Source organism: Anguilla anguilla, chromosome 19 (genome assembly GCF_013347855.1).
Source record: "Anguilla anguilla isolate fAngAng1 chromosome 19, fAngAng1.pri, whole genome shotgun sequence".
Taxonomy (NCBI): domain Eukaryota; kingdom Metazoa; phylum Chordata; class Actinopteri; order Anguilliformes; family Anguillidae; genus Anguilla; species Anguilla anguilla.
In genome coordinates this window covers 2,161,800-2,186,095 of record NC_049219.1, presented here as the reverse complement: position 1 = coordinate 2,186,095, position 24,296 = coordinate 2,161,800, and the positions used below count along the sequence as shown (strand labels likewise).

At 42.8% G+C, this 24,296-nt stretch overlaps 1 protein-coding gene across 1 annotated transcript in view; it reads right to left on the bottom strand.

The window, feature by feature from the left end:
• The window catches only part of LOC118219203 (NACHT, LRR and PYD domains-containing protein 3-like), a gene marked incomplete at its 3' end in the record, with an annotated part of 59,648 nt that extends 37,332 nt beyond the window's left edge, over positions 1 to 22,316 (bottom strand). Inside the window, exons 1-7 of the mRNA XM_035402197.1 lie at positions 22,152 to 22,316; positions 16,896 to 17,037; positions 16,107 to 16,217; positions 15,304 to 15,414; positions 14,269 to 14,379; positions 13,814 to 13,924; positions 13,512 to 13,578 (exon numbers count right to left, since the gene is read on the bottom strand). Of these exons, the coding sequence (XP_035258088.1) occupies positions 13,512 to 13,578; positions 13,814 to 13,924; positions 14,269 to 14,379; positions 15,304 to 15,414; positions 16,107 to 16,217; positions 16,896 to 16,954 (570 nt within the window). The remainder of the gene's footprint in view (positions 1 to 13,511; positions 13,579 to 13,813; positions 13,925 to 14,268; positions 14,380 to 15,303; positions 15,415 to 16,106; positions 16,218 to 16,895; positions 17,038 to 22,151) is intronic.
• Positions 22,317 to 24,296: the final 1,980 nt, after the last annotated feature.

Below are 24,296 nucleotides of genomic sequence, written 5' to 3'. Positions count from 1 at the left end.
TAAACAATGGTGTCTGAGAATTGGGTGTCAGATAAAAATAATGATGTCAATAACATTACGTAATTAACAAAATTAAATGGGAAGTACTAGATTTAAGCTACACAACAGGAGGAGTTAGAAAATGGATATAAGAGGCAGTTGGCCCGAGGGGAGTCAGAGTGGGTGTGTGTGCGCGCACATGGTGTGTGTTTTGGGAATGCTTGGAGAATGATCTGATGTATTGTCTTTACTTATGAGTGATTGATAATTGTACTGAACTGCGCAGATCAGCCCGGGTTATTTTATGTAATCTTTGATTTACTAACAATAAACCCAGTTGCATCAGACTCTGAGAAGTGTGCATCTTTTGAAGAAGCATTCAACAGTGTGGAGGAGAGCGACCTCGGCGTTTCTGGCCCAGGCCGGGGCCCGCTTTCTCCCTCCCACATTGAATTGGCGAGCCAGCCAGGAGAGGCTCGAGGAAGCTGAACGCCTGGACAGAACCGCTGACTCTTGGGTTCAACAGTGGCCACAAAACAATAAGGTAAGCAGAGCCTGTTTATAAAATCTGCATGTACTGGTTGAATCTAAGAGCAGTGTGCTTCTGCCCAGGCCTAAGCAAATGCGAGGCCTCTCCTCCAAAGAATCTAAAAACTACAGTAAAAAGCTATGGTAAGAGAAAAAGAGTCTGATGTGATTATATGTTTGTGATAAATATTATATGTGTGTTAAATGTTATGTGATGAATGGTACGGGTTTGTGATAAGTGCTGCGTGTTTGAAATAACTGTTATGTGCATGAATGAAAAGATATATGTTTGTGATAAATGTTATGTGTGTTAAATGTTATGTGACGAATGGTACGGGTTTGTGATAAGTGCTGCGTGTTTGAAATAACTGTTATGTGCATGAATGAAAAGATATATGTTTGTGATAAATGTTATGTGTGTTAAATGTTATGTGACGAATGGTACGGGTTTGTGATTAATGCTGCGTGTTTGAAATAACTGTTATGTGCATGAATGAAAAGAGTGAAGTGTAAATGTGTGATATGCCGGAGTGTGTGTTAAAGATCCTGATAGTGTGTTGGCTCATTGTCTGTGCTGTGTTTTTGGGAGGTTTGACACATCTGACGTTAAAGCAGCTCAGAAAGTGTTGTGTGTTCTGTCAGTATTAAAGAAGTGTGGCAGGGGAAGGTTAAGAACAGGTGAAGCTGATAGCACACAAGGGGAGCCCAGATTTGCGGGGGCCGTTCTGGGTTGGCGCCTGGGCCGTTCGTGTGTGTGCTCGTGGACCTGCGGGGCCCTCGCTCATTCGGCGGTTTGTCCGTTCACAAAGGGGGCGCATTCAGTCAGTTGTCTTGGGCGATATAGCCACCGTGCCTTAAGGCAGTGGGATGTTCGGCTGTCTGTGGCGCAGTCTGCCGTGTTGTGCGATATAGCCGCTGGACCGACTAAACGGTGGGTTGTGTGACTGTCTGAAGCCTATTCAGCTCCAGTCGTCGCCCATTTGCCGGCCCAGTGTGTTTTCGCCCAATCGGCGGCTGTTGCATTAACTGCAGCCGGGGCCCCTGCTGGTCCGGTGTGTTTTCGCCCAGCCGGTGGCTTGTCTGCGCGCCTGGTGTTCGTTCACTCGGCTGTCTGTTCGGGGCTGCGTTGGGCCTGCGGGTGCTCATGTGTCTGGTCTGGTTCGCTGGCCTGGGGCGTGTCGCGGCTTAGCTGGGGGCCCGACGGATCATAACTTAGAAGGGGTTGCTGAGAAGTAGGAAACTGTTACTAGCAGGTGTTAGAGCAGAAAAGTTGCTGAGGACCAGCAATTGAAAGTAGGAAACTGTTACTAGCAGGTGTTAGAGCAGAAAAATTGCTGAGGACCAGCAATTACTGTTACTAGCAGGTGTTAGAGCAGAAAGTTGCTGAGGACCAGCAATTGAAAGAGGAAACTGTTACTGGCAGGTGTTGGAGCAGAAAAATTGCTGAGGACCAGCAATTACTGTTACTAGCAGGTGTTAGAGCAGAAAAGTTGCTGAGGACCAGCAATTGAAAGGGGAAACTGTTACTGGCAGGTGTTAGAGCAGAAAAATTGCTGAGGACCAGCAATCACTGTTACTAGCAGGTGTTAGAGCAGAAAAGTTGCTGAGGACCAGCAATTGAAAGGGGAAACTGTTACTGGCAGGTGTTAGAGCAGAAAAATTGCTGAGGACCAGCAATTGCTGTTACTAGCAGGTGTTAGAGCAGAAAAGTTGCTGAGGACCAGCAATTGAAAGGGGAAACTGTTACTGGCAGGTGTTAGAGCAGAAAAATTGCTGAGGACCAGCAATTACTGTTACTAGCAGGTGTTAGAGCAGAAAAGTTGCTGAGGACCAGCAGTTGAAAGGGGAAACTGTTACTGGCAGGTGTTAGAGCAGAAAAATTGCTGAGGACCAGCAATTACTGTTACTGGCAGGTGTTAGAGCAGAAAAGTTGCTGAGGACCAGCAATTGAAAGAGGAAACTGTTACTGGCAGGTGTTAGAGCAGAAAAATTGCTGAGGACCAGCAATTACTGTTACTAGCAGGTGTTAGAGCAGAAAAGTTGCTGAGGACCAGCAATTGAAAGAGGAAACTGTTACTGGCAGGTGTTAGAGCAGAAAAATTGCTGAGGACCAGCAATTGCTGTTACTAGCAGGTGTTAGAGCAGAAAAGTTGCTGAGGACCAGCAATTGAAAGGGGAAACTGTTACTGGCAGGTGTTAGAGCAGAAAAATTGCTGAGGACCAGCAATTACTGTTACTAGCAGGTGTTAGAGCAGAAAAGTTGCTGAGGACCAGCAATTGAAAGGGGAAACTGTTGCTGGCAGGTGTTAGAGCAGAAAAATTGCTGAGGACCAGCAATTACTGTTACTAGCAGGTGTTAGAGCAAAAAAAAAAAAAAAAAAAATTGCTGAGGACCAGCAATTAAAGTAGGTCACTGAAAAGCCTACGGGACGGTGACCCTGGCCAGAAATGTGTGAATGCGCCGGCGCTGGTGTGAATGAGAAGTGAGTTTTGTGAGTCTTAAGCGCTTTGTCAGTCTTACGTGTTGTCTTGTGTATTGTCTTGTGCGCAAAGGTGACCTAACAATTTAATTTGCACAGGGTGTTAATATGAACAGGGGCCCCACCAGTTCAACAGCACTGGAAAAAAAGGAATGTGTAATAAAGGTATTGGTGTGAAGGTTTAAAGTTCAGGAACACAACGGCTGTTCCTTACAAGGGGAAGTAGGCCATATTACTGAAGGCTTCACGTATATGAGTATATGTGCTAGAACATAAATAATATTATTTAACCACGCTAGCATAACAAAAATGCACAATCCTTTGTGGAAATTGGGGTGCGGCCTTGAGATCGGCCTGTGCCTGCTGGGCCTTATCACTCTCGCCATTGTTCTGCCAATTGCTTTGCTTTTATAATCACACACACACACACACATATATATATATATATATATATATATAATTCATATATATACACATATTCATGTTTTGAAAAAGCGGCGGGAAATGTATGAAATCTTTATGATTGCTTTGTTATCTAGGCTACAAAATTTTTGAAGCGTACGATCAACCCCGATACAGTCAAGACTGGTCTGACAGTGTGTAAGAGGCGCAATATATATATATATATAGTAATCCTGAAAAATTTAAATAAAGTGTTGTGGCCACAAAGGATCAGAATTGATCCTATCTAAGATTACTAGCTGAAGTGTTGATCATGCTGATTCACTCATTATCCGAAAGAGCAAACAGAGCAATTTTCGAAAAACATTTTGTGTGTTTAAATTTTAGTGATGATTCTGACTGCAGCAATGAGGGGATTTTAACTGAAAAGTGGGCATATGAGACGCGTAGATTGAACAGACTTTGTGTGTTTACTGTAGACAAAGAACAGTGGAACGCAATACGCAGTGCAAACTTACACAGGATTGTGTTAGTGGACACAGCATACATTGTGAAGAAAATCAACTCAAAAGGTTGTTGTAATTTGCATCAATAACTGTCATATGGGGACATAGAAACACATGGGTTTAGGACACACAAAGTGTGACGTTTTTAGTCTTGTGGGCCCAGAATAAATATTGTTTTATATTTTAGAGACATAAATATTTTAATTGTGTGATAAGTATTGTTTTATATTATAGAACTATAATCATAGTAACTGAAAGAATTGAAAGAAGTGAAGGAGTTCATAGCTAATAGTGTCAGTGAATGTTTAACTGAAAAGGACAGGGCCTTCCCCGTGAGAAGAGTGACTGAAAAGCAAAAGCCGCGGGTATTCAAAGCTTGTGGTTTTATCATTAGGACTGGAATGTCAGGCTACTTTTCGGTCGAGCAAAATAATTCTATGAGGAAGCAAAGCTGAGTGACACCAGGAGAGATGCGTGGCAACGTGATGCCGAAAGGCTACAACAGAGTGTAAATGAGGAAGTTAAAAATGGAGATGAGATGTGGGTGCGAGCAACATGTTTGAAGAGGTAAATGGCAAGTTTAGAGAAAATAATGCATGACCAGCAGCGAGAGTTGGATAAAAGGCAACGTGTAATGTTAGGTGTAAGAAAACACCTAAAGTTAGTCGTAGAGAAAAAGGCTGACGGGGTAGAAGTAGCAGCCGCGTATGTTGACACAGAGTTGCCGCCGCAAACGCAACAACACAGTTGAAAATACAAAATGATCAGTGTATTATGTGTAAAGGATTTGGCCGTTGCGCCAGACAGCGCCCAATTCGATTCATATAGCCTGCTGGAACAGTTGAAACCAGACATTTATGAGAACCAAAAATAAGAATATTTTAGCCAGTAAATAGCGAGTAATTTTATTACTAAAGAGAGGCGTTTTGGTATTGCAAAGCATTTGTGGGGCGCACAGATAGAAAATAAACACCTTAGATACAATAGAAAAGCTAAATATAAATTACAGGGACAGTTAAGAAAGAGTAATAACTGTTGAAATTAGATGAACAACATTAAATAGTTCTGTTTACAGTGGTGTAAGCAGTGGTTCCCGAATAAAAATAAGGCGCCATCATATGTTTCTCTTTAAATGAAGAAAATATGTCTACAATAATTGAGATTCTAAAATAGATTATGTTTATGAACTGCTGTCAAAAATTAATCAGCATCTTAATATATTTGCATTTTATGGAAACAAAATAACTTTTGTACATTGTGGGACGAGTGTCAGTGTCTTAGAGAACAGCATTGTGTAAATATGAGTGGTGTGGACTGTATGGGTGTGGCTGATGCTAGAAGTGTTCGAACACGCGCGCCTGCGTCTGTAAACTGTTTTAGCCTGATTGAAACTGAATCTCAAATTATACATGTAGAGAGTAGTGTAGGGTGACTGTGCAGTGATCAACCAATCTACAGATTAGTTCATGTTGTGCCCACACTAATGCAGTTTAAACATTGCACAGTATGTTAAAAGAGAAATATGCTGTAATGCATATTGTGATGAGCTATGAGGCTGCAATACAGCAGGTCATGCAGCAGTGTCAGGAGAAGGCAGTGCTGAATTGTTTGGTTTTGGATGTGTCCAATTTTTTTTTTTTCTCTGTTCCAGTGCACCTGAACAGCCAGTTTTGGTTTACCTTCACTGTGGGTGAAAATAATACAGAACTAAGACAAGGATTCCATAACTTACACATGTTGTTTAATCGAGCAGTGGCTGATGTGTTGGCTCGATGCCCAGGGCTAGAATCTGAGGGGATCCAATATGTTGATGATTTGCTTATCTCATCTCCTGACAAGGAGACTCACATGCAGGACCTGGGGATACTCCTGCAGCATTTGGCCACAGAGGGGTAAAGTGTAATCCTCACAAAGCACAAATTGCACAGAGGAAGTTGTATATTTGGGATATTTAATTTCACAGGGGAATAAAAAACTGGCTGCTGACTACACTGAGGCAATAAGCATGTGCAATCGCCCAAACACCATTTGGGGGTACATAGAATTATGAGATTATTTAACTTTTGTTGGTTGCATATTTCAAATTACTTTAAAATTGTATAACCACTGAATGATTTATTGCAAGGGGCAGGAGGGCCCCATGATGCAATTGAGTGGATGTCGAACGGTGAGGTGGCATTCGCCACTTTGAAGCAAAAACTGTGTGGCCGTTCACTTTGTTCACTCATGGTTTGGGGGGGGCATATGTCTGTGGTGCTCACACAGAAGCACGGGGACCGGCAGCGGCTGGTTGCCTATTTTTCATCCAGGCTGGATGCTTACAGGTAGTAGACGGGGCTACGGATGCTGTAAGGCAAGCGCTGCCACTGATAGGAACACTAGATGTGGACCTTGTCGTGCCTCACGCAATCCTTGATATTTTGTCAGAAAAAAAAAAAAAAAAAAAAAATCTTCTGTAGTCCACGTGGTCAGGTGAAATGACTAAATTAAGTATAAACATCCGTAAAAGTTGAGCGCACTTCAGAGGAGTTAATTGTGCAAAATTGAAAGATACTGGGAATGAGAAATCTTCGAGGAGGAAGATATGTGGATGAGCTAAGGGAGTCAGATATATAAAGTTCTGGGCGTCCCGCCAAGTTTCAACTGCAACAATTTTTGGGTACAAAAGGGAGATAAGAAGCTTGCTACAGGTGTCTGAGAAGGTCACAAATATGTAAACATGATTTAAAGGCCATTAATGCCATAGTGGACGCGGAAGTACCTGTAGTTCCAGACCCACACACGCTGTTGTCCAACATACCACCCGACACACGATGGTACACAGTTATTGATCTATGGGGGCACGGAGAAGCAATCTCCAATCTGCTGGAAGCCATGAAGCTTCCTGCAGCGTTAGCCATCATAAAATGCCCAGCGCATCAGAAAACAAACACTCTAATAGCACAGGGAAACAATCTGGCAGACGAGGTAGCACGCCGTGCAGCAGTGGGGCCTACCCCCATGGGAGCACTGATAGCAGAAGACCCGGCCCCTACAGGGAACGTGCTCTCCCTCATTGAGGCGCAAGACAAAGCGAGTGTATATGAAATAACTACATGGGTAAAAAGGGGGGCAGTGAAAACAAAGGACGGCCCACACAGAGGGCTGTGGCGAGGGCCAGCAGGACATTTTGTAGCTCCTATATCCGTGGTCCGAACATTGATCAAAGATGCGCATGGTCAAGACCATTGCGCAAGGGGGGAAGTGGTCAAACGTATTCAGAATGCCTGGTGGTCACCTTATTTGGCAACAATGGTAGACCAGGCACTCAATGATTGCGAAGTTTGCGCGACATACAATAACAGGAAAGCATTTTCAGTGCCAATAGGGCATATCCCACCACCTGATGGACCATTCAGACACTTAATGATAGATTACGTGGACATGATTGAACGGGTCCAAAATAAAAGGTACTTGCTAGTGGTGGTGGATAGATTCAGTAGATGGGTAGAAGCAGCACCCACAAGTAGCCCAGATGCTAAATCAGTAGCAAAATTTCTGTGCAAGGAAGTGTTTCCTAGATTTGGGATCCCAGATAAGATTAGCTCAGACAATGGACCACATTTTGTAGCTGAAATGATAAAAGTCATAATGAAAATGTTGGGAGTCAGACAAAGATTTGGGTGTGTATATCACCCGCAGTCGCAAGGAATGGTGGAAAGAGCAAACGGCAGCCTAAAAGCAAAAATCGCCAAGATATGTGCAGATAGCACAATCAACTGGGTGGACGCACTACCACTGGCACTAATGAGCATGAGAATGCAGACTAACAGAAGCACGCATCTAACCCCGCATGAAATGCTAACAGGAAGACCCATGCCAGTGCCGTACCTTCGTGGCCCATACAATGGGCCGGCACTGGAACAGCTTGAGAAAGAATTGTCAAGCTATGTACAGCATCTAACTGTAATACACAAGACCATTTTCCAACAGGTAAAAGGTGCCACCGAAGAAAGAACGAGCGACATCGCCAAGGATCTGAGAAAGATACGCCCAGGAGACTGGGTGTATATCAAAACATTCAAAAGAAAGTGGAGTGAACCTAGGCGTGAAGGACCATTCAAAGTTGTCTTGGCAACTCCTACTGCACTTAAGGTTGAAGGTAAAACTGTGTGGTTCCACCTTAACCATTGCTGTAGGGCACAAGGGCCAGAGCGCACATTAGACGAGGTAAGGGGGGACTTACGGGGAATAGAGGAGGAAGTAGATGGGGAAGCAGGACAAGGACCCTCTGAGGAAAGGCAGGATGAGGAAGGTGCACCTTCAGAGAGCAGGGAACCCTCAGGGGGTGGTGAAGCGTAGAGAAAGGCAAAAGCAAGGGAAGAGGGCGTGGAGAGCAGTAGTAATAAGGCCCCTGTGGCTGTTGTTAATATGCCCGGTAATAGCCGCTACATCCATCAAACAAGACATCAGTAAAACCGCAAAGGGAAAAGGGCTAAATGACATACAGGCAGACCTACCATTAATGATGGAAACACACCACACACCATTAAGACAGTCCAACATGTTTTACCAATGGATGGAATATTCTGCAAGGGAAGTAACTGAGGAAACATGCATCACATGCTACAACCGCGGTACAAAAAGAACACCCCACGTGAAACCACTACCATTTACACAAAGGGAATGCAAAGGAACAGAAACTCAAATATACCACTTGGAATGTCTGCTGTACTACATGGCAAAAGGACCAAAGCACCTAAAACCCGAGCCGCTTGAAATAGATGGGAAACGCAAACCAGCGGTGCCAATACTGAACAGCGACACAATGACTGATGGCTATGTGCGTACCGCGAGTGGAACGCGGTGGATGAACATAAGCAAATGTCGAGACATTCTTATCCCTGTAGACGAGACAATGGCAGAAATGGTACCACCAGCTATAGTAAACGAGGGGATTGAGTTCCCAATTTGTGTAGCTCAGAACCTTATCCCACAAATGGGACCCAGCGGACCTACTCTCCGGTACAGATATGCAGCAGACCCACAAGTCAACTGTGGTAAGTGGGACTGGAAATCTAATCGGGGCTGCACAACATCGGATGTGGCACCAATCAAATGCCGAGAGGTAGTTGACAGCTATGGATACGTATCCCGGCAGGTGGATGCCACAGGAGCGATACTGCAGGCTGTAATCACTGTGCCAGACTTTACAGGGGGAACTCGCCCATTAGCAGACGTATATTGGTACTGCGGTAATGGTACAAAGCTTAGAGCCACTTTGAAACAAGGTTGGAAGGGTATATGCGCTCCGGTAGGTTTGACGGGGCGATTGACCGTAATGAAGCCACGAGATCCAACAAGGAGAATGAAAAGAGGAGTGAAAGAGTGGGTTGAAGACAGTGAGGTGAGCGTGAATTGGGCCGGAATACCTGTAAATATGCCAAGGAGCCATAGAATACTAGGATTAGACTCCTCTGATAATCTTATAGCGTTTTTACCCTGGGTACAGATAAAAAGAAACGTTGAATGGATCAACTATTTATGGTACAACCAGCAGAGATTCATTAATCACACTGTAGCAGCTCTGCAAGGGATATCAGAACAGCTGCACGCCACCTCACTCATGACAGTACAAAATAGGCTAATACTTGATACAATGTTAGCTGAGGAGCAGGGGGTGTGTGAGAGTATTGGGGACGAATGCTGTACAGTCATTCCAATGCACACAGGAAAAGGGGGTAATATAACAACTGCATTAGAGGCATTGGAAAATTTAAGAAATGAACATGTAAAAAACACAAGGGGGGAATCCAGAGAAGGGTCATGGTGGGACTGGCTTAACATGCCATCATGGAAAACGGCTTTGGTAAAGATAGGGGTGGTCATGGGGACAGTACTGTTGATGTTGTTGTTTGCTACATGCTGTGTGATTCCTCTGATACAGTCTATGGTCAAGAGAATGATAGCTGCAGTGACTGGACAATTCCCACTGGTTACTGAACCAGACTCGGAAGCCCTCCTCCCTGAACTGGTAGCTGAAGAAGGACCTATGGTGGAGGAGGAACTGTCACCGAGGGGGGAAGAACCACTGCATGAGATTCAATATGGTACAGGGGAAGGGGGATGTTTTGTTGTAATTGTCTTTCAAACAGGACCGAACGAGTATTGCGATCAACAAGGAAACCCGGTGAACGCCAGAGGTGGACCCTTGGACTGTCCGTTTGGAAACCCACTGTGCGAATGGGGAGTGAGAGCAGGTGCCGGATGGGAGTGTTGGGACCACCACCCACAAGCCGCTCGCGTGGTCAGGGATCCCCAGTTCTGGGACGCCTATGCCAGAGAGATCTGGGGCATAGGTCCCGGGGACGAGGGGGATGGCCTGCCCGATGAAGAATAAAAGAAACTCCAGTCACTGTGCATCGAATGTGCTAGCAACCTCTCCACAGTGATGACCCTCTACGGTATGTAAAGCACCTGGGTTGAAGAAACATGCTTTGACCAAACACTTCACAAGATGACACAAGAACACACCAATAGCAAAAGTATCTGAGTGATGTGCTAGTAACCTCTCCTCAGTATACAAAGTGCCAGACTACAGCTCGCAAAGAGCTAAACTGGACGAAGTAGATGACCAGGCCGCAGAAAAAGGGAAACAAACGGGGAACTGCAATCAAGATATCAACATAACTGAGCACATATGAACTGACTGATCAAGAAGAAAACCGACCAGAATCATGATAAAAAGATCTATGTGACCATTTTATATAATTGTGTAATTATAAGCACATGTAACCCGTGGCTGATCTTATTACAAGTATATTCAGGCTTGAGCACGCAGTATGTATGTAAAATATGTGTTAGAGGGGAGGATCAGGGCTCACTGAATTTTGTTGTGAAAACACTAACCACGCTTTGCCCCACTGATGTTGTCTAGGCACCCCAGGCGGCACAGAAAGACTTCTATCCACCAGCATCAGCAGCGGTATCCGTGTGGGCGGGGGCCACACAATACACGTCCAAGAACACCTTAAGGGCGGTGAAGGGGGCTTACCCAAAAAGCACGCAGCATTGCTATGGGAGTCTGACGGTGGATGCAGGGGTGTGTCTGACAGGACGACAGCTGGGTAAATCGGTTTACTGGTGGTATACATGAAGCAACAGAAAGGCCGTATAAGGAGTCTGTTGAATTGTTTATTTCTCAACAAAGCAGTGAGGACTGAATACACTCCAGTAGACAAAGAATACACATGCTAATTGTATGGTTATTGAACATATGCATTTATATAAATATATAACCATCACTAACAGTTCCAGAAAGAAGGGAAAGTGAAATGACAAGAACGGTAAGGGACAGAGGCATTGAGTGGCTTTTACCCACTCCCAGCCAATTGGGGAGGGGATGTTTACCACCAATGTCTTGCTCTGCTGTTAGGTCTCCCTCCAGGTGACAGTCATCTTTTGATGATCGCTAAGGCCTGAGACAGTGTTTTGCTGTCAGGCCGGACGGAGTCTGACAACAGATCTTAGGGAAAGCTACCAAGTATAAACACTAACACATGTACCAGAGTCATATTAAGTAAAATGCTGGAAAACGCAAGAATCCTGATGCAGGAGGGTGATAGATGAATGTGATCAGACCAAACATGGAGTGTGCCACAAGGGCTACTCTCACGGGCTGTCATGTAGGGGGCGGCACATATGGTGCTCCGCAGTCTCTGCATTGATGTTAAAGCTATGTATTGGTCAATTTAGTCCGCATTTAGTTATGTTCCTGCACCAAGTTGTCTGCACTGCTTATTTTACAAGTAATCACAATAGATATGGAACTTAGAAGTTCCAAAGGGGGGAATGTGGGAAATAAATTTAGATGTACTAAAAAACACAAGCCCATTGTATGAGGAAAGATATGTAGTTAGAGAGCACAGGCCCAGTGTATATGGGAAAGGAGTGTATCAATGAGCACCAGCTGTCTCCCCCCTAACGTATCATCCGGCTAGCAAAGGAAGAAAGATACAGGTGGACCAAAGTCGACCTAGGCAACCAAAATGTGGGAAATAAATACAAATGTACTCAAAAAACACAAGCCTATTGTATGGGGAACCGGCAGCAGGGGAACGCTTCATACTAAATAGATACAATAAGAACAAACACGTAATACACACATAATTTCTGCCCTGCTGACTAAGCTGTATAAAGGCGCCTTTGTGAAACTAACGGAAGCTTCTGCCTTTTTTGGAAAATGTGTTATCAGAATATGTGACTTATGATAGAAGGGGGAGGGTGAGACAGGCGGGAGACGAGCACTAGGGAGGGGCTGATAAACAATGGTGTCTGAGAATTGGGTGTCAGATAAAAATAATGATGTCAATAACATTACGTAATTAACAAAATTAAATGGGAAGTACTAGATTTAAGCTACACAACAGGAGGAGTTAGAAAATGGATATAAGAGGCAGTTGGCCCGAGGGGAGTCGGAGTGGGTGTGTGTGCGCGCACATGGTGTGTGTTTTGGGAATGCTTGGAGAATGATCTGATGTATTGTCTTTACTTATGAGTGATTGATAATTGTACTGAACTGCGCAGATCAGCCCGGGTTATTTTATGTAATCTTTGATTTACTAACAATAAACCCAGTTGCATCAGACTCTGAGAAGTGTGCATCTTTTGAAGAAGCATTCAACAGTGTGGAGGAGAGCGACCTCGGCGTTTCTGGCCCAGGCCGGGGCCCGCTTTCTCCCTCCCACAATTGCTTTTAGAACTGTTAAAAGGCCGAGGTGTCCCTTTACTGAGATATAATGCCCACCCTTGGACCAATCACAATCGAGTATTCAGCCAAGCTGTTGTATGAATGATAATATGATATTTGTTCCTTATGGAAGATGGGGATAAACTTTGGATGCATTACTTACCTTAGTTGTATAGTAAGTTTGCATTAGGTTGCTAGTTGGATTATTGTTACATTTGAACATAATAACATAACATAACTGGAACATAAGAAAGTAGAGATAAGTAGACTAGTGTAAATTAACATGACGCCGTGGGTTGGTGATCTTCCTGTCCTCCCCAATTTTTTGAGTCACCAGCCACCACTGATATATATATATATAAAAAAGAAGGACGATTGATTGATTGATTGATCGAATGCACAGTATAATGTCCAGTGTTAATTCAACTCTTGACAGATAACATTTGGTCCCACATTGCAGAGTGGGATGAAACATTATCTGTTAAAAGTTGAATAAACACTTTGAGAGTTGAATTAACACTGGATATTTTGTTGTGTGGTTTTGTAGAGACACTACTTGTGATAAATCAAGAGTTCCTTTAGAATAAATCAGTCTCTCAGTGCAATACATTTGGAAAAGTCTGACTATAAACTGCGTTCTTCAAACAATCTGTTTGGAGTCTTACTATGACATTGTGTTTGGGTCCTAAAAAAGAATTTGGGTCTTTCTGTGAGCCCAGGAGGACCAGGTAGCATACAAAATGATAAAACCTGATTACATATTCAATCTTGTCAATAAAAGGGTACTAATTCATTTTTTGTCATGCGATCATATTCAAAGGAAATGCAATGTACACTACAAGACAATCACACAAGCGAATATTAAAATAAAAAAAATAGAAAAAATACCTGTTGTGAGAACAGTTTCTCTGAACTCCTCTCTACAATATGGTTGGACACCTGTGAGCAGTGGATCCTGTGAACAAATCATCAAAGGTGAGACAAAGCTTCCAGTTAAACTCACCCTCTTACTGCAGTTCTAACTCACAGCACAACCGAATGTGATATAAAACACGTCATGACACTTTAAAATGATTTAATACACCCATGTTGACCTGAATGTCCTATCATGCACCCCACTACACCTGAAAGTTGGCAATTAAATTTAAGTTTTATTCAACTGTAGTGTCAATATGAACTTGTTTCATTACCTTTGATCACCTGTGAACTCTCCTCTGAGGTAGATTGGACGATCCATTGAATGATCGCTCTTCATAGACAGACAGCTGGGTACAGGTGACCCGGTCCTCTCTACCTGAGCCCTGCGAACAAACATGGAAACAGAGCTTCCAGTTAAACTCACCCTCTTACTGCAGCTCTAACTCACAGCACATGGAGACAGAGATTCCAGTTAAACTCATCCTCTTCCTGCAGCTCTAACTCACAGCACATGGAGACAGAGCTTCCAGTTAAACTTATCCTCTTCCTGCAGCTCTAACTCACAGCACATCCGAATGTGATATAAAATATGTCATGACACTTTAAAATGATTTAATACACCCATCTTGACCTGAATGTCCTATCATGCACCCCACTACACCTGAAAGTTGGCAATTAAATTTAAGTTCAATTCAACCGTAGTGTCAATATGAACTTGTTTCATTACCTTCGATCACCTGTGAACTGTCCTCTGAAGTGGATTGGACGATCCATTGAATGATCACTCTTCACAGACAGACAGCTGGGTACAGGTGACCCTGTCCTCTCTACCCGAACCCTGTGAACAAACATGGAAACAGAGCTTCCAGTTAAACTCATCTTCTTACTGCAGCTCTAACTCACAGCACATGGAGACAGAGCTTCCAGTTAAACTCATCTTCTTACTGCAGCTCTAACTCACAGCACATGGAGACAGAGCTTCTAGTTAAACTCATCCTCTTACTGCAGCTCTAATTCACAGCACATGGAGACAGAGCTTCCAGTTAAACTCATCTTCTGACTGCAGCTCTAACTCACAGCACATGGAGACAGAGCTTCCAGTTAAACTCATCCTCTTACTGCAGCTCTAACTCACAGCACATGGAGACAGAGCTTCCAGTTAAACTCATCCTCTTACTGCAGCTCTAACTCACAGCACATGGAGACAGAGCTTCCAGTTAAACTCTTCCTCTTACTGCAGCTCTAACTCACAGCACATGGAGACAGAGATTCCAGTTAAACTCATCCTCTTACTGCAGCTCTAACTCACAGCACATGGAGACAGAGCTTCCAGTTAAATTCACCCTTTTACTGCAGCTCTAACTCACAGCACATGGAGACAGAGCTTCCAGTTAAACTCATCCTCTTACTGCAGGTCTAATTCACAGCAAATGGAGACAGAGCATCCAGTTAAACTCATCCTCTTACTGCAGCTCTAACTCACAGCACATGGAGACAGAGCTTCCAGTTAAACTCATCTTCTTACTGCAGCTCTAACTCACAGCACAAGGAGACCGATCTTCCTGTTAAACTCATCCTCTTACAGCAGATCTAACTCACAGCACATCCGAATGTGATATAAAATACGTTGTGACACTTTAAAATGATTTAATACACCCATCTTGACCTGAATGTCCTATCATGCACCCCACTACACCTGAAAGTTGGCAATTAAATTTAAGTTCAATTCAACCGTAGTGTCAATATGAACTTGTTTCATTACCTTCGATCACCTGTGAACTGTCCTCTGAAGTGGATTGGACGATCCATTGAATGATCACTCTTCACAGACAGACAGCTGGGTACAGGTGACCCTGTCCTCTCTACCCGAACCCTGTGAACAAACATGGAAACAGAGCTTCCAGTTAAACTCATCTTCTTACTGCAGCTCTAACTCACAGCACATGGAGACAGAGCATCCAGTTAAACTCATCCTCTTACTGCAGCTCTAACTAACAGCACAAGGAGACAGAGCTTCCAGTTAAACTCATCCTCTTACTGCAGCTCTAACTCACAGCACATGGAGACAGAGCTTCCAGTAAAACTCATCCTCTTACTGCAGCTCTAACTCACAGCACATGGAAACAGAGCTTCCAGTTAAACTCATCCTCTTACTGCAGCTCTAACTCACAGCACATGGAGACAGAGCTTCCAGTTAAATTCACCCTCTTACTGCAGCTCTAACTCACAGCACATGGAGACAGAGCTTCCAGTGAAACTCATCCTCTTACTGCAGGTCTAATTCACAGCAAATGGAGACAGAGCATCCAGTTAAACTCATCCTCTTACTGCAGCTCTAACTCACAGCACAAGGAGACCGATCTTCCTGTTAAACTCATCCTCTTACAGCAGATCTAACTCACAGCACATCCAAATGTGATATAAAATACGTTGTGACACTTTAAAATGATCTAATACACCCATCTTGACCTGAATGTCCTATCATGCACCCCACTACACCTGAAAGTTGGCAATTAAATTTAAGTTCAATTCAACCGTAGTGTCAATATGAACTTGTTTCATTACCTTCGATCACCTGTGAACTGTCCTCTGAAGTGGATTGGACGATCCATTGAATGATCACTCTTCACAGACAGACAGCTGGGTACAGGTGACCCTGTCCTCTCTACCCGAACCCTGTGAACAAACATGGAAACAGAGCTTCCAGTTAAACTCATCTTCTTACTGCAGCTCTAACTCACAGCACATGGAGACAGAGCATCCAGTTAAACTCATCCTCTTACTGCAGCTCTAACTAACAGCACAAGGAGACAGAGCTTCCAGTTAAACTCATCCTCTTACTGCAGCTCTAACTCACAGCACATGGAGACAGAGCTTCCAGTAAAGCTCATCCTCTTACTGCAGCTCTAACTCACAGCACATGGAAACAGAGCTTCCAGTTAAACTCATCCTCTTACTGCAGCTCTAACTCACAGCACATGGAGACAGAGCTTCCAGTTAAACTCATCCTATTACTGCAGCTCTAACTCACAGCACATGGAGACAGAGCTTCCAGTTAAACTCACAGTCTAACTGCAGCTCTAACTCACAGCACATGGAGACAGAGCTTCCAGTTAAACTCATCCTATTACTGCAGCTCTAACTCACAGCACATGGAGACAGAGCTTCCAGTTAAACTCACAGTCTAACTGCAGCTCTAACTCACAGCACATGGAGACAGAGCTTCCAGTTAAACTCATCCTATTACTGCAGCTCTAACTCACAGCACATGGAGACAGAGCTTCCAGTTAAACTCACAGTCTAACTACAGCTCTAACTCACAGCACATTGACTCTCTGATTCATGCATTTTTACCTCTTCCTCGCAGGGCAGTGGGTTCCATCGTTAGTCTCGGTCTCCTCTGAGGAACTCATTTTTGAAACAGCGCCCCCTGTCTCAGGACACCTGAACACACCAGATCAGATTCACAAGTGGGTTCTGACCCAAATCGGCAGACCTGTAAATATACACAAGAAGAACATGATAACGCACATACATAATAATACACACAGACACACACATACATCAAATCTCATAGAACAGACAGGGACAAATCTGGAATTTGACTGAGCCATATACTTGTACAGTAATACAATTCCCTCCAAAATATTCTGCACCCATGATAACAATTACTAAGACCATTGATCATAAAGATTACCAGTGCTGAGATATATTTTCATTGTCCAACATATGGAATATATTTAATGATATAATGGAAACTACCAAAATGACACATTTCTCAGATGATACAACAATTTTACAAAATTGTGCATCACACTTATTGGCACCCCTGTATTTGGTACTGTGTGCACCCTCCCCTCACAGGGATAATGGCACTGAGTCTTTTTACAGAACATCTTATAAGACCAGAGAACACATTGGGAGGGATCTTAGACTCTTTCTCCACCCACAATCTTTCCAGATCCTGATGCCTTTGTTGATTCATGCTTATGGGCCGTGCTGTTCAATTGATTTACAGGTTTTCAGGGAGTTTCAGCAGTCTTTAGACTGTTGTAGCCATTGCACAATGATGCTTCTGCATCATTAACCTTTTTATTTGTGGATTTTAACGTGAATTTGGGGTCATTGTCTTGCTGAAAGATCCACTAGTTTCAGTCTGCTGGCAGAGGTAGTCAGGTTTAGGGCTAAATTGTCCTGGTACTTGGGTAGAGTTCACGATGCTGCTTTCCTTAACAAGGGCCCCAGGACCAGTGTGAGCAAAGTAGCCCCATAACATTAAAGATCCACCACCGTATTTTTCTTTTCAGTATATGCATCCCTAAATCCATCCTACATCATATTCCTGGACATGGTTGTGAGGGGGGTTGGAGCCTCTCCCAGCATGCATTGGGCAAGAGGCAGGAAAAAACCCGGAACAGGTCACCAGTCCATCACAGGGCACACACACCATGCACTTACACACTCATACATTCAAGCAATTTAGTGCCTCCAATTACCTTAACCTGCATGTCTTTGGACTGTGGGAGGAAACCCATGCAGACATGGGATGAGAATATGCAACCTCCATACACACCACCATGCTGCGCTCCAGCAGTTTTAAACTTCTTCATTATTGCCCTCACAGTAGTAACTAGCATCTTCAGTTTATTTTTTGATCCATTGCCTGATTTTCAAAGGTCAGCAACCATTTTCATTTCGTTTGTCAATTCTTTGTCTTTCTCTGCGGCAAAGATGAAAAATGGGTTTCACAAGCAGGTTCTCAGTTTAATCCTCCAGTGAAACAGGAAGCCATAGAAGGCCACAAGAGTTTCTCTTAATATTGATGTAGATTTCATTTGATTTTATTTTATTCAGAAGAATCTTTAGGGGTGCCAATTATTTTAATATATTTTTGGGAAACAACAACTCTACCTGAATCCAACCGTCACACTAGAGGGCGCCAGTTCCCCCAATCTTAGTTTGTTTTCTGTGCCTGGTTAGTGCTAATTAAGGAGCTGTGTCGCAAACATTTAATAGCCTGACCAGATTCACATTACAGGTATCTGTAACTGATTTATGACTAGTCAAAGAGCTCATTTAAGATCTCTAACTGAATTTTCACTCATCAAAAAACTTAATCTCGAATTACATTTTGCTAGTAAGATTGAAGTTACTTTCGCCATTCAGTTGTATGGGACCTCCAATTAAGATATCTACAATTCAGTTTTGACTATCCAAAACGTGAATTCCAGATACTGTATCACCATTTCAATTATGTCTAGTCATAACTCAAATTAGAGATATCTCCACATTAGTTCTGACTTAGTCATAATTTCAGTTAAAGATTTTTAATTCCTCGCGATTTAAGATATGTCAGGTAACGGGGGACCAGGACCCAAACGGAGAGTGGGGAAAACACCAGGAACTCCAAAAAGGCAAATCCAATCAAAGATTTTACTCTCATACAGGTAACAGAAAACAGGTAAGAAAAACAAGGCCAGACAATGCGGCAGATACTCTCAGGCAGAAACACAAAGAACCAGCACCCAAGTCAGGAAAACAGAGAACTTAAATAGCCACAAAGATAACAAGACACCGGTGAACTCAAAGCAAAATCAAACCAGAGCAGGGAGGGATAATGAGACACAAAAAAAACAATGATAGAATAATTGAAAACAATAATACAATTAACACAGGGGTAACTAAAGAGGGAGCAAACTGAAATACAAACTGAAGTACCGCCATCTGGTGGCCCAGAAAAGGAAAAAACAGAAACAGAAAAAGGCAGAATCCTGACAATATCTAAATGATCTTTTTGCATAACTGAATCTAAGATATTACTAGCCAAAATATGGCAAGCCATTTTAGATAATTTGAACAGCTCTTATCATGGCTGCCACTTAGATACTTCCGGGTCATTTCACTCAGTTAGGAACCTTCCTAAGCAAAAAAGTCTATGGCTGCGTCCGCATAGTCAAAAAAATGACGTCCTGTCTTTTCCTAACCACTTTTCCTTTACCTTGATGGAAAATGTCATGAGGTTAAGGAAACATGTGAAGGAGTTAGGAACTCAGTTAGGAACCTTCCTAAGCAAAAAAGACATGGGTTTCGTCCAAATAGTCTTTTTTGCTTAGGAAGCTTCCTAACTGAGTGAAACAACCCGGAAGTATCTAAGTGGCAGCCATGATAAGAGCTGTTCGAATTCTCTAAATGCTAAGAAAAGGTGCTTCAATGCTTTCTATCTTATCTCCTTTAGCATAGGGCACACTGGACCATCCTTTACGAAAGGAAAGGAGATAATGCCGTCCCACAATTCCTTACGGCAGCAACATTTAAAGAGAAGCACAATTCGGCAGTTCACGAAAACAAACGATCAACATGACTGAGTTGTGTGGTGGTTCTTAAGCTATTATATGCATAGGCTTATAATCAGATCACAATCAGCATATTAACCATAACACAGAAGTCTATCTTTCAAGAAAAAGGGAAATGAAACATTTTTAGCTAGATTATGTTTTTAATTCCACATGTTTGAAACTTATGAATGATGATATGTACAGTAGTAAATTTGTAGGCCTAACATGGTATGCCTATCTTGCATTAAATTTAATGAATTATTTTCATACAATCATACTCATTGGGATTCATGTCGATAAATATGAGTGGACAGGAGGATGAGCGTGAGCAACCATTCTCAATGTAACAACCATTTCGTTTCACTTTTGTGACTGGTAGCCTACATTCCTTTTTTAATTCAATTCCAACCCTGGTAATGAAGTAATATTTTTCACCGGGTTGTCCACGTTTATATAGCCTGCATGAAACAACACTGTAAGAACGCAAGGGGCGAAGTATCTAAGATGGGCTTTTAGTAGTCCATCAATCTTCGGAACATTGGGATGGCAGGTATGCCATCCCGCCAAGTTACGCCTTGGCGGGGGCATGCCCCATACCTATACAGCACCGAGAGTTTGCCACTTTTCAGGGTTCCCCACAGAAATAACCACAACAGCCACAGACACTCAGCCCTTAAAAACATTAAATTCTGTACATTCTGACCCCATTTCAACAGACAGATTTCATAAAAAACTTCACATGTCCACACAATAAAGCCCCAAACTAAGGGGATTTTGTGTGTTCTCCTTCTTCTTCTCTTTCTTCTTCTTCTTCTTCTCATTCTTATTTTTCCTGCCGCCTATCCCACTAACAACATGTCTCCCCATTGGACATTTTACCGACATCAGCCAAATCTTGACCTACACGACCTCCCACCCCAGTGACCACAGACTGTAGCCCCTACTGTAGCTTAGTCCTACGCAGTAATCAGGAAGTGATGCAAACTGTACCTCATTGGTCCACAACAAATATTATAACAGTGCCCAAATGACACAGTAAATCATTAAATCGACCCATGGACAGTCATAAGACGAATAAAATACATATATTGTGACTATTTGTTCTCATGAGAAAAAATTATTGACTTTGTATTTTGACCGCATTTGTACCGTAGACTTACATGGAAACCGGATATGAAAACACCTATACTGCAGCCAACCGTAGTGGCGCTAGTGAGCAACCAGGAACAACAAGACCAAGGAAATGAGCTTCAAAAACGAAGTCCGGTTTTGGCCACTTGATTCGGACGCAGCCTTTTCGTCCGCTTACCTGTGGGTGGACGCTTTTTCGCGTAATAGGTGCCTGCTATCTTCCTTGTCCGTTCACCCGATATACAAGCAGCTTGAAACACAGCAACTGACAACAGACAACAACAGACAACTTGTCACAAACACATACGTATAGGAATTGTAAGGTCAGCTAACCTTATTTTTTTCCTAGTGGGAAAACTAGAAGACCTCCGTCGGTTAGCCTAGTCAAAGATAGACGGACACACCCAGTCAAAGCCTGCGAGAGTAGACAGTAAACTGTAGCGAGATCGTCATCCAATGCCGAATTGCCCCATTTTATTCACTCGAACAGGGTAATGTTTATTAAAGTCGTCGTAATATGTTCATATATGTTTGGATGGACATGGAATTTCACACAAAGGTAGTTTAATTACCATAAATACCGGACACCTAGGCTACTTCCAACCCCCACATCTTTTCGAAATTTTCAATAAAAAGGACGGGACCAACGCCGCAAAGAAGCGTGTCCGGGTTCTGGAGAGTGTCCGACTATGAGTAAAATGATATCATATAGGCCTAGAGTAATCTCTGCCTAACATAATCACTCCACTGTATATTTTTCCTCAATATTGCAAACCACTTAATTTTAGTAGGCTAATGGGAATGATTCCCTCTAAAACATGAAAAAAGTAACAACCCCTTAATTGTTTAATTTAAAACAAAATCAGGGTTTATAGTGCAGTAAGTGTAAAAATGTCAACAACAAGCGACAAGTCCTGTGACGTCCGTCTCACTAGGCTAACTTTCTTTTAAAGGTTATTTTTAAATTACTTTCTGGTCTAAAGGGTATGTTTGGATTCCGTATGAGCTCTTAGCTTGTTAGGCTACGCATTAAACTCGCTATTTTATTGCCAGTTATCCGTTTTTCTGAATTACGCGGGTTAATGCGATTATACCTGCAGATTCCCATTCCTCCCCGCAGCCCTTTACCTTCAGCTTCTCTTACCTCAGTTCCACTCCACAACAGACTGTTTACTCCGTTTTTTACATTTCATTTTATTCCTTCTTTCCTAGGATTCCTTTCTCCTCCGTTTTTAAAATGGCCGTTAAGCTTCCGTTTCTGTTTTGGATATTTCCTTACTTACCTGTTTACCTGCTCAACTGAATGTTCGATTGGGTGGAGTCATCTGTTGTGGAGTGGAACTGAGGTAAGAGAAGCTGAAGATAAAGGCCTGCGGTGAGGAATGGGAATCTGCAGGTATAATGTATTAGCTGCATCAGTCACGGTATTTAATTATGCAAAGTTATGCAGAACAAACAAATATTTCATCCATGTAGATCTTTGCCAAATTTTAGCACATACAGTGAGCACCATAATTCATTGGACAGTGACACATTTTTTGTTATTTTGGTTCTGTACTCTAGCACTTTGAGTTTGAAAGGATACAATGACAATGCGGTTGAAGTGCAGTGTGTCAGCTTTAATTTGAGGGCATATCGGATGAACCGTTTAGAAATGACAGAACCTTGTGTACATGGTCCCCCCATTTTAAGGTACTACAAGTATTTGTTGAATTGGCTTCACAGATGTGTTTCGTTAGGCAGGTGTATTAATTTGTGTCGTTAGTGAATGCAGAAGAGAGCTGTTGATGCCTAGTCTTGATTCTAGACTTTGCAATTGCCTTTGGAGATTGTTGTTGGGGTGTGACAACATGAGGAAGACAGCAGTGTCGATGCAAAATAAGCTGGCCGTCATAAGGCTCAGAAATGAAAATCAATCAATCAGGAACATTGCAAAAACCCTGGGCATGCCCAAGTCAACAGTTTGGTTCATCATTAACAAGAAAAAAAACAACTGGTGAATTCAATTATGTCAAAAGACCCGGTAGACTGAGGAAGACCATTGTAGTGGATGACCGGAGAATACTCTCTATGGTGAAGAAAACCCGCCTGACAACAGCCCAACAGATCAAAAACACTCTCCTTGATGCAGGTGTAGATATGTCAAAGTCTACCATACGTAGAAGACTACACCAGCAGGACTACAGAGGGTACACTACTAGATGCAAACCACTGATAAGCCTGAAGAACAGAAAGGCGAGATTACAGTTTGCTAAAAAGCACCTAAAAAAGCCCCAAGAGTTCTGGAACAAAGTCTTGTGGACAGATGAGACAAAGATTAACATGTACCAGAGTGATGGAAAGAGGAAAGTGTGGAGACAAAAAGGAAATGCCCATGATCCAAAGCATACCACCTCATCTGTGAAACATGGTGGAGGGGGTGTTATGGCTTGGGCCTGTATGGCTGCCAGTGGAACAGGCTCACTTGTCTTCATCGATGATGTGACTGCAGACAGAAGTAGAACAATGAATTATGAAGTCTACAGAAATATTTTGCCTGCTCAGATCAAACCAAATGCCTCCAAACTCATTGGACGGCACTTCACCTTGCGGCAAGACAATGACCGAAACATACTGCTAGAGCAACGAAGGGGTTTTTGATGGCCAAAAAGTGGAAAATCCTTGACTGGCCGAGTCAATCACCGGATCTGAATCCAACTGAACATGCATTTTACATGCTGAAGAGGAGACTGAAGGCAAAAAGTCCCCGAAACAAACAGGAACTGAAGATGGCTGCAGTACGGGCCTGGCAGAGCATCACCAGGGAAGATACCCATCGTCTGGTGATGTCTGTGCATCGCAGACTTCAAGCAGTCATGCATGCAAAGGATATGCGACCAAATATTAAAAATGATTACTTTATTCTACATTATGCTAAACTGTCCAATATTTTTTGATGCCTGAAAATGGGGGGGACTATGTGCAAAAGGTTCTATAATTTCTAAACGGTTCATCCGATATGTATGAAAATAGCCTCTAATTAAAGCTGACAGTCTGCACTTCAACCTCATTGTCATTGTATCCTTTCAAACCAAAATAAAAAAATGTGTCACTGTCCAATGAATTATGGTGCTTACTGTACATATATCAGGCCTATTCAACAACTTGTGAATTATATTGATGTTGGGACTTAGAGTTCTCCAATATCTGTAGGCTGAACACAGAAATAAGCCTTTTTGATTATAACAAACCATCTCAAGACAAATAGCCTACTACAGAAAGCAAATTAAATTAATTAATTATTTAACGC